Source organism: Taudactylus pleione, unplaced genomic scaffold, assembly GCF_031769625.1.
Source record: "Taudactylus pleione unplaced genomic scaffold, aTauple2 ptg000006l, whole genome shotgun sequence".
Lineage (NCBI taxonomy): Eukaryota > Metazoa > Chordata > Amphibia > Anura > Myobatrachidae > Taudactylus > Taudactylus pleione.
Genome location: NW_028284409.1, coordinates 11038061 through 11051808, shown reverse-complemented (window position 1 = coordinate 11051808; position 13748 = coordinate 11038061). Strand labels below are relative to the sequence as shown.

The following is a 13748-nucleotide window of genomic DNA, read 5'->3' as shown; positions in this document are numbered from 1 at the left end:
CTAAGAAGGCCTTAGAATCCCTTCCGTTTCTGAGAGATAATCTGTTTGGCACGGAACTGGACAAGATCGTGGCTATGGTGGCAGCCTCTAAAACGGCTGGTCTACCCTCAGCATCGGTTGCCAGACCTAAAGGGTCATCCTTTCAGCCGCAGGGGAAGGTTAGAGGTCAGTCCTCATCTAGAACCAGTTCTAGCAGAAAGCCATTATCTAAGAAACCCTGGCCGAATAAACGTCCGGCTTCAAGGTCCCAGGATAAGCCTGCGGCCTGATGGGGCGGGCCTCCCCCTGAGGGATCCCAGGGGTAGGAGGCTGACTTCTTCAGTTTTCTCCTTGGCGCAGAGAATATATCTGCCGGAGGACAAGATTGCGGCCCTTCAGTTGCAGATACGCAGATTGCTTCACAACAGGCTGGTATCTGTGCAGTCAGCAATGTGGGTGCTGGGGTCGATGGTGTCCACCTTCAACATGGTGGAATATGCCCAATTTCACTCCAGACCATTGCAGCAGTTGATCCTTTTGCTCTGGAATGGGGAGTACTGCTCAATAAAATCTCAGATGATCCGTCTCTCACCAGAGGTTCGGTTGTCCCTGTTGTGGTGTAGCAGACGTGCCGTCTCAACCAGGGTCACCCAATTTGGATTCCAGATTGGGCACTCCTCATGACCTATGCCAGTCTTCACAGCTGGGGGGCGGTGACAGGTCAGCACACTTTTCAAGGAAGATGGACGAAGGCAGAGAGTCTTCTGTCCATAAATGTCCTAGAACTGAGGACAGTATTCAGAGCGCTGGTGCAGGCTGAGGGAATACTGAAGGGCAGACCTGTACAGGTACAGTCAGACAATGTCACCATGGTAGCCTACCTCAATCATCAGGGAGGCACAGTGAGTCGGGGGACCATGGCAGAAGTATCAAAAATTTTCGTCTGGGCAGAACGTCACTTTCCGGCAATATCAGCCATGTTCATACCAGGGGTCCTAAATTGGGAAGCGGACTTCCTGAGTTGGCAGGATATAAACGCCGGGGAGTGGGCTCTTCATCCACAGGTATTTCAGAGCCTGGTGGACAGATGGGGTGTTCCAGAAATAGACCTCATGGCCTCAAGGCACAACCACAGGGTGCCCAGGTACAGGTCCAGGGATCCGATGGCCGAATTTGTAGACTCTCTGGCAGTGAGGTGGAATTTCAGACTAGCGTATCTGTTTATGCCTTTTGGCTCTTCTTCCCACGGTCATCAGGAAGGTCAACCAAGAAAGCGGTACAGTAATACTGATCGCTCCTGCGTGGCCCAGACACCATTGGTTCACCGATCTACAGAGTCTCTCCATAGACACTCCGTGGCCTCTTCCTCTAAGGCTGGACCTGTTAATACAGGGTCCTTGCTTTTATCCGGATCTCCCTAGTCTGTCTTTGACGGCATGGCTCTTGAGGCCTCCGTCTTAAAGACAAAGGGTTTTTCTGATTCTGTAATAAAGACAATGTTGAGGGCACGAAAACCTTCCTCTGCCTGCATTTATTATAAAATTTGGCACTATTTTTTTTTTTTCAGTGGTGTGAACTGAGAAGATATGACCCTAAAGTGTTTAGGGGCTCTCTAGTGCTTTCTTTTCTTCCGACTGGTTTAGAGCGGGGTCTCTGTCTGGCCTCCCTGAGAGTTCAGGTTTCGACACTTTCGGTTTGGTTTCAGCGGAAGATCGCCCCACTGCCTGATGTAAGAACATTTTTTCAGGGTGTTCTAAGGGTTCAGCCGCCCTTTGTTCCCCCGGTAGCCCCATGGGATTTGACATTAGTTCTCAGGGCTTTACAGTCTCCCCCATTTGAACCCCTGAAATCAGTAGATCTCAAGTGGTTGACAGCAATGACAGGTTTTCTTCTTGCTTTCGCCTCTACCCGTAGGTTCTCTGATTTGGCAGCTCTTTCTGTCCGCTCTACATTTTTGATATTCCATCAGGATAGAGCGGTACTGCGTACTAAGGTGGGATACCTTCCTAAAGTGGTATCGGGTTTTCATATAAATGAAGAAATTGTGGTCCCAGCTTTTCAGATTTCAGGCTTTTCGGTATATGAAGCTTCTCTGGATGTTGTCCGTGCGCTATGTATTTATGTGGATCGCACCAACAGCTTGAGGAAGTCCGATTCAATTTTTTGCTGTATGGCTGTCATTAGCGTGGCTGGCCAGCCAATAAGCAGACTCTAGCCAGATGGCTTCATATGGCAATTTTTCAGGCATACACTCAGGCCGATCTGGTGGTGCCAGACTCTGTAACTGCGCATTCTACACGGTCAGTGGGACCTTCGTGGGCACCTCGCTGGGGTGCCTCTGCGGAACAATTATGCAAGGCAACAACATGGTCTTCCGTCCACACCTTTGTCAAGTTCTATGCATTTGACACCTTTGCCTCTCAGTATGCTTCCTTCGGGCAATGGATTCTCCTTTCTACTAAGACACAGGAGCGTCCCCGCCCTTAGAGGAACTGCTTTGGAACATCCCCAACGTATTTGCTGTGGACACCATAGACCCCGAAGAAGAAAATAAGAGTTATGGTATAACATACCTTCGTTAACTTTTTCTTCGAAGTCCATGGGGTCCACAGGACACCCACCCTAATGCACCTGGTGTTATTGGGTAATCTTTTGTATCTCTGTGATTTCCCTCTTCTGTGAAAGATTGGTCTAGAGTACAAGGGTTCTTCCTTCTCATCATTTGCCTTTTTCCTGCTTGGGCTTTGTAACAAACTGACTGCCTATAGCAGGAGGCGGGGTATATGTGGGGAGGACCCAGTGCATCCTGGGAGCTGAGAGCTTGTTTTAACTGTTTGGTGCCTCGATTACTCCAACCACATAGCCCAACATATTTGCTGTGGACCCCATGGACCTCAAAGAAAAAGAGTTAACGAAGGTATGTTATACCATAACTCTTATTTTTTGTTCGCTGCCACCGTAGCAAGTGAAAAAGTCGAGAAAATCTATATTTTAGGGTAAAACCTCTGGTACACCCCAATGAATAAGCATACACTTCAAATTCTTTAATTAGCATAATTTGGCCAATAAAGACATGTCAATGTTCAGATGAATTTCTTTAAAATGCTGAGTAAAGGGTTAAATGATGTGGGACAGGTATGTGGGTGTGTAAATGACGAGGGACAGGTATGTGGGGGTGTAAATGACGAGGGACAGGTATGTGGGGGTGTAAATGATGATGGACAGGTATGTGGAGGTGTAAATGATGCTGGACAGGTATGTGGAGGTGTAAATGATGAGGGACAGGTATGTGGGGGTGTAAATGACGAGGGACAGGTATGTGGAGGTGTAAATGATGTGGGACAGGTATGTGGAGGTGTAAATGATGTGGGACAGGTATGTGGGGGTGTAAATGACGAGGGACAGGTATGTGGGGGTGTAAGTGACGAGGGACAGGTATGTGGAGGTGTAAATGATGTGGGACAGGTATGTGGAGGTGTAAATGATGTGGGACAGGTATGTGGAGGTGTAAATGATTTGGGACAGGTATGTGGAGGTGTTGTATTTATGGGAGAGGGGTTTTAGAACTTGCAGATGAGGTAAAAGTCTTTATTTCAACTTTTTCAAACTTGTGTGAAAATACTGAAAAATAGGATTTTTGGGTACTTACCGTTGAATCCTTTTCTCTGAGTCAGGATGGGGGACACTGGACCATGGGTTGTAGGTGGGAAGGCGTGGATTTGGCATGAACACTGAAATCTATAACTCCTCCCCTCTGCAACCCCTGACTTCAGTACAACTTCAAAATTGCCTGGTAAGGAGAAGCAATACTGCTATCAATATTAATACGACCCAAAATCATAACTCATACTCAATACCGCTGAGCGTGAGGGAGGGAACGCAGTGTCCCCCAGCCTGACTCAGAGAGAAGGATTCAACGGTAAGTACCCAAAAATCCTATTTTCTCTTTCATCTGGGCTGGGGGAGACTGGACCATGGGATATTCAAAAGCCGCCCCTATGGGAGGGAATGCTCAGATTGCCCGACCGGAGATCTGTATGCCCATATGTATGCACATGAAACCTGTAGAACCGCATAAATGTATGGACAGAGGACCAGGTAGCTGCGCGACAAACCTGTTCAGCCGAGGCCCCATGAAGCGCCGCCCAGGAGGCCGCCACGGCCCTAATGGAATGAGCCAACTCCCTAGCTGATGCCTCTGAGTAAGCCCTTGGAGCCATTTTGCAATGGTCTGCTTTGTGGGTGGCCAGTCCCGTTTGTGGGTGTCATAGAGAACCAATAGAGAGTCCGTCACGGCCCTAGTGGAATGAGCCAACACCCTAGTTGGTGCCTCTGAGTAAGCCCTTGGAGCCATTTTGCAATGGTCTGCTTTGTGGGTGGCCAGCCCCGTTTGTGGGTGTCATAGAGAACCAATAGAGAGTCCGTCACGGCCTTAGTGGAATGAGCCAACATCCTAGCTGGTGCCTCTGAGTAAGCCCTTGAAGCCATTTTGCAATGGTCTGCTTTGTGGGTGGCCAGCCCCGTTTGTGGGTGTCATAGAGAACCAATAGAGAGTCCGTCTTACGCAAGATCGAAGTTTTGACAAAATAAATGCGTAGGGCCCGGACAACATCCAACAGTGATACCTCTGAGGACTCTGAAGATGAGAAAACAGGAAAAACAATCTCCTGGTTTAAGTGGATAGATGAAACCACTTTCGTTTGAAAAGAAGGAACTGTCTTGAGCACAGCCCTATCGTCATGGAAAACAAGAAAAGGTGGTTTGCAGAACAAGGCCCCCAACTCAGAGACCCGCCAAGCCGAGGCAATGGCCATAAGAAAAACCGCTTTCCACGTTACGAACCGAAGGTCCACGGATTCCAAAGATTGAAGCTGTAAGCCAGCCTCCAGACCACCCTGCAGGAATGCTAAAAACCTTGGCAGGTGGAACTGGGCAGTATGTACTCCCTGCTGCTCACACCACACAATATAGGTTTTCCAAACCCTGTGTTATTTCTGTACGGAAACCTGCTTCCGTGCCCGGAGCATGGTCCTGATGACTGAACCCTGGCCTTCAAGAGCCTGGTCTCAACAACCAGGCCATTAAATCCAACTGAGGTAGGCCCTCCTGACAGAATGGCCCCTGTAGCAGAAGATCTGGACTCAGAGACAGACTCCAACCCGGCCCTGCGGCTAGCCTAAGAACCATGGCAAACCACGACCGGTGCGGCCAGTTTGGAGCCACTAGGATGACTGAAACCTGCTGCTCCCTGACTCGATGGAGTACTTTTGGTAACATGGGAATTGGAGTAAAAATTTAGGCCAGACGGAAGTTCCAGGGAACTGTCATGGCATCCACTGCAAAGGATCTCTAGACCTTGCACAAAATTGAGGGACCTTGCAATTGTGGCGAGACGCCATCAGGTCCACCTCCAGCAGCCCCCATCTCTGGACCAGCTGCTGGAAAACCTCCTGGTGGAGAGACCACTCCCCTGGCAGGAACGTAGTCTTGCTGAGGTAGTCTACCTCCCAATTCTCCACCCCCGGTATGAAGACTGCTGAATTGCCAGGAGGAACGTCTCCGCCCAAGAGAGAATGAGCCTTGCCTCTGCCATGACAAGTGCGCTTTTGGTTCCGCCCTGTTGGTTTACATATTCCACTGCCGTGGCATTGTCTGATTGGATCCTCACTGGTCGGCCCACCAGGAGGGCCTGAGCCCCGCACAGTTTCCGATTAAATGGCCTGGAGCTCCAGCATATTTATTGGGAACCTATCTCTGATGACTACCAGGTCCCCTGAAGACAGAGGTTCTCTGTCACGCTCCCCAACCTACGAGACTTGCGTCTGTGGTGACAATAATTCAGTTGGGAGTCACCAGGGACCGACCCTGGAGAAGGTGATCGGTAATCAGCCACCAGCGAAGTGACTGACGAGTGCTGTCTGACAGAACCAGCAACTGAGAAGAAAGGTCGTCTGAGCAGCCCGTCCAATTCCGGAGAATCTTCCACTGGAGAATTCGTGAATGGAAGCGGCCGTACTGGATGGTCTCGAAGGTAGAGACCATCGTGCCTAGTAACCTCATGCCCAGCCAAACGGATGGCCGAGGGGCAGACAGCACTTTCCTGACCAATTCCTGGAGGGCTTGGGCTTTGGGCTCGGGCAAGAAATCCCCTTTCCAGTGCTGTATCGAAGATCACCCCCAAAAACGTCAGATGTTGGCACGACCTGAGGTGACTCTTCTTGAGATTCAGTATCTACCCATGATGCTGTAACACCTGTACTGTGTGATCCAGGTGGAGCTGAAGTTGGGCATCGTAATCCGCCTTTACTAGCAAATCGTCCAAATAGGGAATTCACCGTTATCCCCTCGGAATGCAGTAAGCTTACCATTGCTGCCATGATCTTTGTGAAGACCCGCGGAGCTGTAGCCAAACCGAATTGCAGAGCCTGGAACTGGTAATTGGCTCTTCCGACCGCAAACCTGAGTAGTCTGATGCCCCGCCCAAATCGGTATGTGGAGATATGCATTGCTGATGTCGATAGACACCAGAAACTCGTTTGCTGTAGCGAAGAAACGTTGTGGCGGCTGCCCACTTAGGTCGATCACATAACCTCGGGAGACAATGCACCTTACCCAGGCATCTACTCTCGAAGATACCCACCTGTCTCGGAAAAGGAGACCGCCCCCTACCTTCCCTGAGACCGGATGGGCTGAGATCCTGTCAGGTACTCTGCTTCTCAGATGCCCTAGCACCCGGGCGCCTGAATGTGTCAGAGAATCTACCCCGGGGGGCAGAACCCCTACTGGGAAAAGAGCATTTTCAGGCCCCAGACCTGTAATCATTCCCCCTCCTTGAAAGGAAGAACGGAAGACTCTGAAACATGAACCCTTTAGCTTCTGGGGCTCCACAGGCAGGAAAGTGCTCTTTCCACCTGTTGCCTGGGATATAATAGTATCAAGCTCAGAGTTGAACATGATGCCTCCACAATAAGTCAGAGACTCTAAAGCGCATTTAGATTCGGCGTCTGCCTTCCAGGCACCAAGCCAGAGTGCTCTGCGTGCCGCGCCTGCCCGTGGCTGAGACTCTAGAGGAAATCTGCACTACATCTTGTGCGGACTCACACACAGTCTGCAGCCGCACGTATCTGTTCCGTCAGTACCAGTAAGTCCTCTCTGGACAAGTCACCGGCAAGGCCTGCCACTAATTTGTCAGCCCACTTTTCCATGGCTCAAGAGACCCATGCAGATGCCAATAATGGGTGAATAACCACTCCGGTGCCCATAAAAATATTCCTAAGGCATCCCTTAATTTTTTTTCCCAGCGGATCCTTAAAGGAGGCCGCCCCTTGGACCAGCAGAACCGTGTGCTTTGCTAAACGAGCCACAGCCGCATCCACTCTTGGAGGCAGCTCCCACTTAGCGACCTGCTCCTGTGGAAAGGGATAAAGGGCTGCAAACTTAGGAGGAGTAGCATACTTTTTAGCTGGGGTCTTCCAGGCTTCCTCTACCAGATCTGAAAGATCCTGATACACTGGGAAACAAACGACCCCGCTTAAACGGCCCTTCTGCCCTAGCTGAGGCGTCAAGGTCCAGACAGTCCAAAGACTGTCGTACTGCCATAATAAGGTCCTCTACGCCCTGATTTGACACAGAGTCTGAACCTTCCTCGTCGGGCAGAACCTCTTGGAGTTCCCCCTCTTCCTCTTCTTCCTCCTCCTCAGGATCTGACTCCAACAAGAAACTGGATGGAAGAGGACACTTATGCGTAGTGCGTTGTTTAGACTCCTCAAAGAAGCGTTTTATAAAGGCCGATACTTTCTCGACCCCTACCACCGAGTGCTCCATGGTACAGAACCAAGGAGGATCAGGACCCTGCTAACCACCCCCTGCAACAGCAGGCGGTGAGGGCAAAACAGGCGCTGGCGCTGCTTGTGCTAATTCCTCTCCACGGCGGAGCAACGTCAGAGAGTGAACGGCCCATAGCCTGAGCCCATGCCAGCTCCTCCGTAAGCGGAGTGGCTCCGCCAGCTGGCTGCGCACACGTGGGCCTCAGCTGACAGTCCATACACAAAGCCCCTGCATCCAGTTGTGCACACGGCAATTTAGCCTGACACTGGGCACATGTAAAAAAATATAGCCATAGAGGGGTTCTTCATTAGAGCACCCCCCCATTTTTAAACAAAATACAAAAAATATAACAAGTGGCAATAAATATGCAAACACTGCAAGCAGGCACAAGAACAGATTACAGTAATACTGAAAACTACTTAGCTGTAGGCTGCAGAGGGAAAGGAGCTTGCTCTGTCCTCCCTCCATGCTGTTCAGGCTTGTGTCCTTTAAAAAGCTGTGATCAGACTTCCTGGGAGACTGCATTTTGCCACTGGAGAGCGGGGGGAACCAGCACCCATGGCTCCTCCCCCTGTCATACTGAAGCGAGCCTCACTGCTCCTTCCTTCAAGTGTTACTCCCCTCAATGGGAAAGCACTTGGATTGACCTGCTTTTACCGACAGCACCTGGTATTGCCAGGTGGTCTCCCATCCAAGTACTAACCAGGCCAAACACTGCATAGTTTCCAAGAACAGCATGTCCAGTGTGGTGTTGCTGTAGGTCTCACTTGCGGTCGGTCTGTAGTCGGCGCTCTCCCCACAGGAGCCGCCGGCAAGATGTTGCCCGCTATCCAGGACCATGCTGACTGCCTGCACCTCTACCAGGTAACAGCAGCGCGCTGTGTCCGGGCCCAGATGGTCTCTTCAGAGACCTGAGTGTGTGGAATGGGGGAAGAGCTCAGCGCCATCCCCCCCTTTTAACGCGGCTCTCATCACCGCTCAACACTCCAGCTGTGTGCTGCTATAAGCAGCGCACAGTACCTATAGTAAAAAATAAACGTAACATTACAAATAAAGGAAAAAAATCCGTAAGCTAAACCAGGGCTGCAGAGCAGCCCTGAAAAAAGGTGCCCCTCTCCACAGGCACTAAACTTACACTGAAGTCAGGGGTTGCAGAGGGGAGGAGTTAAATATTTCAGTGTTAGTGCCAAATGCACGCCTTCCCACCTACAACACATGGTCCAGTGTTCCCCAGCCCAGACGAAAGAAAACTACTATACCGACATTGTTCTTAATCACAAAATGATGGAAAGACTTTAATTTTCTGAAAATAACTTGTTTGCTATCAGTTTTCCACCATTAATACAAAGTGCAAAACTATCCATTTCAAAACTTCCAGTACTTTCCTTATGGTCGCTCACAGCCTTCTGTATGGTATTGCTATCTCAGTTGTCACTTTTTTGAGGTCATCCCCACCTTTCCATGCACTTCTCCCAGGTTGCATCTTGTAGACAAGCCTCAAATTGCCATTGCGATCGCACATTTCTTTTGCAGACTTGCTCCTCATTGGATTGAGCCCATTAACTTATATGAATTCTACTCTACCAATATTCCTTCCGCTCATTAGCAAAGTTTTGTCATACTCCTCTCCACTCTATCACTACCGCAGTAGCATACACTGCCATGCTCTGCTGGTCCAGCTGTGACTGTTTAATTAAAAAATAATAATTAAGGGCAGTGTATTGTTACTAAACCTTTAAAATAGTCCTCATGGACACTATGCTGAGGAGCCTGTGCATTAAAACACATCACTAAGCCTATCCAAACTTTTTGTCTAAAGTCTGATCTGGTCACTCCCAGCTGGGAAGGCAAAAGTGCCAGCAAGTCAGAAGCCTAAGCTTTGCCAAGACACGGGACCTAGAATTTATTTTAGGGCAACATAATTGAGAAGTGTGTTCTTTTCAAATGGGCTGTATGCAACCAGATAATGTAATATATTAACTTGCATACAATATCACATTAAACTTTTGACCACTGAAGAAATGTATTTTGTTAGATGTCTGGCACATTCAATAACATCCCAAACCAATAAAACCTATTATTATATTCAAGTAGACATATTTTATTTGTATGAACTAAAAGCAAGAAAAGGAATAAGCAAATTAAGTTATCTGATAATTGAATTTATTTGAAGCACTCCATTGGCAGCCCTGACTTAGTTAAAACTTTGGGCCTGATTCAGACCCACTCGCAAGCGGCTGTCCGCTCGCAAGTGGGTCGATGTTGTGCACTGCGCATGCGCACGACGGCGGGATCTCCGTCGTGCGCGTGCGCCAGACGCGACGAGCGAAGGACTTTCCTTCGCTCGTTGTGTCTGATCAAAGGGGGCGTGCTGTCGATGTTGATTGACAGCACGCCCCCCTTGGTGGGCGTGCCGGGGCGTGCCTCCCTGACGGGGGCGTTCCCAAGGGAACGCCTACCGTCAGAAGCCGGGCCACTGACATCACTAGTGATGTCAGTGGGAGTGATTTTGGCTCTGATAGAGCCAAAATCACTCCGGGCCTTGCGGTTGAAAACCTCAACCACAGGCTCCGGCTCGCAGTGGCGATGGTCGTGATGGTCAAGACCATCGTGGCCATCAAACTGCACGCTCGTATAGGCTCTGGGTGGTGACCCAGGAGGACGCTCCATAATTATGGAGGGCGGCCCTCATTCAGAGCGTGCGCTCTGCTCAGAGCGTACGGCTCTGAATGAGGGCCTTTGTCAGCTGAGCCTACTTGGAGAAGTAGCTGTAGTTATACTCAAGACTATCACAACAGGCATCCAAGATGGCAAGGAATGGTCCAGCTACCATCCTAAATCGCAGAAGGTGTTTGATAAAATAGTGAGGTCAAGGCGGACAACAGACAAGACTAACTACAGTAGTATCTGTCAGAGTCCGGTATGTGTTTCAGACAGGGATTGGTAGCAAGCAGCGGTAGAGGTAAAAAAAAACTAGGTTTAATTATGAGGAAAACTTCAGAAAAAAAACAAAGCATGAACACTTAACCAAGCTAACACTATTATAGGCAATGAGTAGATGTCACAGACAGCATTATAAAGCTACCAGTCTCCAAAGCCAGCTAGCCAGTGAGTCAGTCCATCCCTCACAACAATAATCGGTAATGCCTAGCATCCGAGTACCAATGAAATCAGCGGACTTCTCAAGGCAACCAAAAGAAGCAGTGTAAACGACCTGAGATGCAGTGGAACTGAGTGGAGGCCTGAGTCTACCTTTGTTCCTGTCTCAGATACTGTCCACACCCCACACACATTTGACCTACAGTAACTTTAGGATAGAAAGTCTGAGCTGAGACTGATTGCCCTAAGGTACAGCTAGGTAGGAGCTAAGGTTGGCATCCTACTGCCAACTTGGCAGACTTGTTTTGTGTGTGCGCGCGTGTCCGTAAATATAATATATCGGAACCATAACTAGACTGTTTGCTGCCCTGTGCCAGAGAGAGCATTGGTGCCCCCTCTCCATTTTTTAAATGTGCACCTGAAAAAGGGCCATGGCCTCATGGGGAAGGGCCAGGGAAGAGATAGGGGAGACCAGGAGATGCTGGGGATAAAAGAAGTGGAAGCTATAAGTGAGAATGATATTAAACAGGAAAATTGACAGGCCCAAACAGCACTCCCTGCCCTGTGGTGCGAGGGGACGGGGTGCAGAATAACAGACACCGATGGGGGGGAGAGAACAGAACAGCACAGATAGGGATAAGGGAGGGTGCACAATAACATAGATGATGAGGAGGAGGGGGGAGGGAGCACAACAACACAGATGGGGAAGGGTGGGTAGCACAATAACGCAGATGGAAAGAAGGGGGGACACAACACAGATGGGGAGGAGGAGACAATAAATTAGGAAGGGGGTTAGCACAATAGCACAGATGGAAAGAAGGGGGGGACACAATAACACAGATGAGGAGGGGGGAGCACTATCACACAGATAAGGAGAAGGGGGGGGCAATAACACAGATGGGGAGGAGGGGGGGATCAGGACAACAAACAGGCAAGTGAACCAGAGCAGGGACTGTACGGCTGCACCTAGTGACCCCTTCACAGAGTGTAATTATTCTGAAAATATGGGGGGGGGCGCGCCAGTCCCTTACTTTGCCAGGGGTGTTCAGACCCCTAGATACAGCCCTAGTGCCAATATGTCTGTTTTATTTCTCTGGGGCCAATGGATGTGCGTTTTATTCCTGTGGAGGCCAATGTAGCGTGTTTTATTCTTGTGGAGGCCAATGTAGCGTGTTTTATTCTTGTGAAGGCCAATGTAGCGCGTTTTATTCCTGTGGAGGCCAATATGTATGTTTTTTTCATAGGTCGCGCACCCCATATCGTCAGATGGTGTGCCGTAGCAATTTTAAAATCTTACATAGTATGCCTTGAGTTGAAAAAGGTTGAAAATCACTGGCTTATGTTATTAAGATAAAATACACTTGTTTTTGTTTGGTGTTTTTTTTTTGCTTTGTAAGTGTATAAACATTTTATTTTTGTTAGTGTGGAGTTCTTCCGATAAGATGAATGATGTAAGTGCATGGGGTTATGTAGGCACAACAGAGAAAATAAGACCGAAAAGACGTTCGCTTTAATACCACTCTCCATCAGAAACTTATTAGAAATGTTCTCTGTCCTCCTGACCAGCCTGACATGAAAGCACTAGCATCTAGTTTTACGCCTCCCCACCCCAACCAACTGTACATTAAATGAACAGTGCTTTTGTTTAATAAATAGGCCGCCTTTCCCCATCCAGTCCCAAAATAACACAACTTCCAGCCAACATAAGTGCATTCCATTGCCTGTTTACAGGTGGCAGAGAGAGCATGCATGACATAAGTACCTCCATATGATGTAAACACACAGGGGAGCCAAATACATGACCAGGGCAACTGCAGTTCAGCGTTGACTCCCAGGCGTTGCTGACCATTACATGACCAGGACATGATGACTGACATACTTCATGTGGGCAAAGCTTTCCATTTCCTTACAACAGGCTTGTCCAACTTCAAATGGGTTGTGATCTACTTTCATGTGTCAAAATTAATAAAGATCTCCCACACCTTCCCACCGCCATTCCTATTTTTATACTACAGTGTATTCAGCTAAATATTTGGTTCAAAAAAAATATAAGATTAGTTATTAGTGATTATGTTCCCAGTACATAGTATGCAAGTACCCCAGCTCACATTATACCAGAGTGCCCCCCGCTCACAATATACCACTACTTTCTTAATTACCTTTTCATTTAATGTAAACACTTGAAAGGTGGAGTTGTCCCTTAACAAGATTGGTACTGGCATTTAAAGAACTATTCATGGTTTTGTTTTTTGTTGCCATATTCAGTGCTTCGTAAAACTGGTTTCTTACCTGCAGGTACTCGCAGCCTCTCCATGAAGAGATTGCTCTGCACAAGCATCTCAAACACAAGAATATTGTCCAATATATGGGCTCTTTCAGTGAAAATGGATTTATTAAGATTTTTATGGAGCAGGTTCCAGGAGGTAAGGCTGCTTTTTTTAATTTTTTTTATTTGATGTTATGGGTCCTTTATTTACATAGAAATGCCCAGTGGATTCTCACCAGTGGATGCGGTCAATATCCCGACACCTGTCAGAATCACAGTGCCGGCATTTCAAAGGAAAGTAGCGGGTGAGAGTTAGGGTCAGGCAACTAGGATGAGGGTTAGGGTTAGGCACTAGAGGAAGGGTTAGGGTTAGGTAATAGGGGAGGAGCATCATTACGGTTAGGCACTAGGCAGGGAGAGTTATGGTTAGGCAATGGGGGGGGGGGTTAGGGATAGCAAAAGGGTTAGAATACCTACCAACAGGTGTCAGTATCCTAACCCTGTTGGGATACCAGCGTCTGGATTTTGACTGCAGGGATCTCGTACCCAACCCCTTGACAGTAGGCCCCACACTCAA

At 48.6% G+C, this 13748-nt stretch overlaps 1 protein-coding gene across 1 annotated transcript in view; it reads left to right on the top strand.

Moving 5' to 3' along the window:
• The window catches only part of MAP3K5 (mitogen-activated protein kinase kinase kinase 5), a 179634-nt gene that overhangs the window by 135283 nt on the left and 30603 nt on the right, over window positions 1-13748 (top strand). Inside the window, exon 16 of the mRNA XM_088452579.1 lies at window positions 13201-13328. Within this exon, the coding sequence (XP_088308705.1) occupies window positions 13201-13328 (128 nt within the window). The remainder of the gene's footprint in view (window positions 1-13200; window positions 13329-13748) is intronic.